This window comes from Astatotilapia calliptera, chromosome 14 (assembly GCF_900246225.1).
Source record: "Astatotilapia calliptera chromosome 14, fAstCal1.2, whole genome shotgun sequence".
NCBI lineage: Eukaryota > Metazoa > Chordata > Actinopteri > Cichliformes > Cichlidae > Astatotilapia > Astatotilapia calliptera.
The window spans coordinates 36,750,984-36,754,690 of NC_039315.1; the positions used below are offsets into that span (position 1 = coordinate 36,750,984).

The window sequence follows — 3,707 nt, forward strand, 5'->3', positions numbered from 1 at the left end:
CAGTAACAAGTATTTTACAAAAAAAGCTCAAGTATTACTCGTATGTTACCCAGTAAGGCCATGAACGTGATGTGCTGCACTGCACATCCAGAACTTACCGTTTAGTTTTTTTTAAATTAAAGATGGTCAAATGCTTTGATTGCATCTCTTTTTCTTGCATTTCTACATAATGTATACTTTATTAACCCCCACAGGGAAATTCCTCTCTGCATTTAACCCATTCCCTCAGTGAAGCAGTGGGCAGCCACCAACCCAGCACCCAGGGGGCAGTGTGTTGGGACAGTAACTTGCTCAGGGGGTACTGTTCAGTGGATTTGAACCCCCGACCATCCAATCATGGGGCACCACTCTACCTACTGAGCTATCCCTGCCCTTTATTCATTTTTTAAAATAATGGTGCACCGCTGCAACTATGACGAGACCCAAACGTGCCTTAAAGCCTCTAACAAAAAACCAAGTTTGCTCCACTCTTATTTTTCTTGGATCAAAATATTAGGGGCAAGTTAATATTTTTCAGTACAACTCTTGTAAAAGTACTACTTTTGTTGTCATTAAACTGATTTAATTACAGCAGCACATGGTGCACAGGTGGGCCTAACAGAGTAGTCAAATCTCCTCAGATTATTTCACACAATCAGGTCAGAAAACAATAATATGGTTATGCTTATTTTAGTTATGAGCGCTTGTTTGAAGAAAAATAAAAAGGGAAGAGGATCGAAGCTCAGAGCTGAAGTAGAGCGGGTCGCCTAGCGAGCAGAAGGCCAGCTGATCGAGCTGCGTTTCCCCGATGCATCCATGCAGGTGTGGGTGGATGAGGCTCCGAGTGTTCAGAGTATAAAAGCAGCATGAAAGTACCAGACTGATGTTCATAGCAGCACTGAGCTTGTTTGGTTGTTTCATTAAACTGTGATGATCACGGGGTATTTGTAAGCACATCTTCCCGTATTCGGATCATTATACACAAGAAACAGACAAGGTTTGTTTAAAAAAAGCATCTTTTATCACGGTTGATACGTCAAACTGATCAGTACCCATGACATTGCACAATACAACGGCATGAAAAACAATAAAAAAAGGAAATCATCATCAAAATAGGTATTGCATCTTCCAAAAGCTAATTTTCCCATTCATAAATACTTTTCCTCTAAAAGGCCAGAAATGATTTCTACAAGCTGATGAGCATGACGCGACGTGAGACGACGACCAGCAGACATTCAGTGGCGCTGACATCCATGTTTTTGTACAGTACAATGCTGAAGGCCGAGACTTCTGATGACAAGGAGTGGTCGCAGCCCACCTGTGTGTGTGTGTATATTTATATATTGGGGGGGCGTGTCCCAGCTGTGGTCATGTGACACTTGAGATGTGCCAAAGCTGAACAGGGCTGTGACATGACTGAGACGATATCGGCGATGCGCTGTTCCTTTGCAGCGAGTCCTGTACCAGAACAAGAGCACACACGTTACTGGTGGGCAAAGCTCACGTTAGCAGGTTTGCTGGAATTATATCGAGAACCAGGCCCGCCTGAGCCTGGTTCTGCCGGAGGGTTCTTCCTGTTAAAAGGCAGTTTTTCCTTCCCACTGTCACTTGCTCATAGGGGGTCAGCTGATTGTAGGGTCTACCTTACAATATAAAACAACTGTTGTTGTGATTTCATGCTGTTTCCAAACATATGTGCTTCATAAGCTTGACACTGTATCTAAACATCAGTGTGGAGCGTCCCATCTCTAACTGGTTTGTGTGGTTTCCATGAGCTCACACAGGGAACAGGTTCAAGTGAAAAAACAAGATAATATCACAACATCAGTCAAATTAAATGATAACTTTATTCTGTGTAGTGCATTGAGGCGGTGAGACTCTGTAAGCAAACCAAAAACAAGACTTTCAGTTGTTTCTATTCTTATTGATAATTACTGGATTGCTGCAACACTAATTAAAGCAGATTTCTGCAGTATATCTTATGACATGGTTACAGCAAATATTGGCCTCTGTGTTAATATCTGTAATCATTTTAAGTAGATATAGGAGCTCTTGCTTTATTTCACCGATGTCTGTAAGCAGCAGTCCTGATGGACTCATTTTTAAACACGTAGCTAAACAGGAAGTGTATTTGTGAAATAAACTTGCTTCTGTACCTGTGTGTTTTGGTGCCCACGCTGCCTCTGCTCCTAACTGGGATTAGGTCTCTCTGCAGCCTTCTGGATCTGTACGGATGAACAGAAAGCAGGTTAGGTTTCACCGTCAGCTCCTCTGTGATGAAGCGCTTGAGGGGGAAATGCAGAAATTTGCATCTACACCCCCGAGAAGATGCTGACAGAAAGCCAGATCGCAGCGATCGACAGACAGAGACTGATTGCGTTTGGAAAAAAAGACAACTGAAAGCTTCTGTAACAGAAAACAGATGAATGCAACTGCCAGGAGGGGGCAGAGGTGCTCTTCAGCCAACGTGAGGCTCTGAAACCAAGAGACGACACAGTAAAGAAAGACTACCGAAAAACGAGGAGGAAAAAAAGGGGGGGAGAAAAAAAAAAGGAGGGGATTCATGAAGCAGGAACCGAAAATCAGGCTGTTAGATGGCTAGAAACTCAAGAGGAGATGACTAACTGTGAGCAAATGGAAACCTGTCACATGACTGTCCACTGAGCTGCATATGGTTCGACTCGTATGAGAACAAAATGAGGAAAAGCTCAACAACAGGCAGGATGGTTACTGTACCTGTGGCTGTTCTTTTAGGAAATCTGGGAGCTGAAATTCACCTTTATAGACCTGGAAAAACAAAGGGCCACATTTAGAGCTTCACAGTCAGCGCTGCACAGTTCAGCATCCGGGTTTCCATGGTGACATGTTAAAAATGTAAAATAGCATTATCCCTGCCTAAGTTCAAACTCAGCCGACAGAAAGAGATGGGGGAGGGAGACTGGGGGAGTTTCTGAAAACCAGCCACAGCAGGAGGCTGCCATGAAAACATCAGATCAAACTGGAGGCAGGGGGGTGGCCTGTAGGGCATACCTCTGCTGTGCATGTGGGATTCTCAGAATAGACACTGGGTGTTCCAGTAGTCCCATAAAAAACACACAAATCACATTTCTCACAAACGAGCGCTTTAAGCTTCTCCCTCAAAGCTGGAGATAAAGGAAGGATGCTGGAGCTGACGAGAGGAAACAGGAGGAAGCAAAGAGACAGAAAATGATACAAAGATTCACTAAAATGCTTCAATCCAGTTCGGCTTTCATCGTAGAGCTACATGCGGCATTTGGATTGTACGCAAACAACAATCCTGTTATTGCTATAATATTTTGTCCCTCCTCTATGGTTTACATCTCCAGTGCCCAACAACAATAAGACTCATCGGTTGACAAAGTCCGACCTCTTCCGGTCCCAATGTCTTTAAGCAGAGCTGTGCCCATCTCTGACTCCAGCTCTAGTAAAGTCAGCTTTCCATGAGCCGCTGTGTGTTGACGTGGTAGCATGGATCCATCCTGCTCTGCATCAACGTAGTGCAGCTGGCGGTGTAGCGGCGAGGCGGATATGTTTTTGGCACACCAGTTGTTGGTGACCACGTCAATCATGTATCGATCTTCTGATATCTAATGTGTCATATGACAAAGCTCGAATGGCATCCAGAGTCCCCGGATCTGTGTCTAACAGAGCAGATTTAGTCTGTGACACACACACAGACATTTACATAACATACAGCAGGAGTTCAA

The 3,707-nt window shown here is 44.1% G+C and overlaps 1 protein-coding gene across 2 annotated transcripts in view; it reads right to left on the bottom strand.

Moving 5' to 3' along the window:
• Window positions 1-977: 977 nt before the first annotated feature.
• Window positions 978-3,707, bottom strand: part of tpst1 (tyrosylprotein sulfotransferase 1) — a 42,149-nt gene continuing 39,419 nt past the window's right edge. The window contains exons 4-6 of one of the 2 annotated variants that reach the window (XM_026191645.1): window positions 2,716-2,766; window positions 2,136-2,204; window positions 978-1,437 (exon numbers count right to left, since the gene is read on the bottom strand). In XM_026191645.1, the coding sequence (XP_026047430.1) occupies window positions 2,169-2,204; window positions 2,716-2,766 (87 nt within the window). In that variant the 3' untranslated portion in view covers window positions 978-1,437; window positions 2,136-2,168. The remainder of the gene's footprint in view (window positions 1,438-2,135; window positions 2,205-2,715; window positions 2,767-3,707) is intronic. The other variant, XM_026191646.1, reaches the window with a different exon arrangement.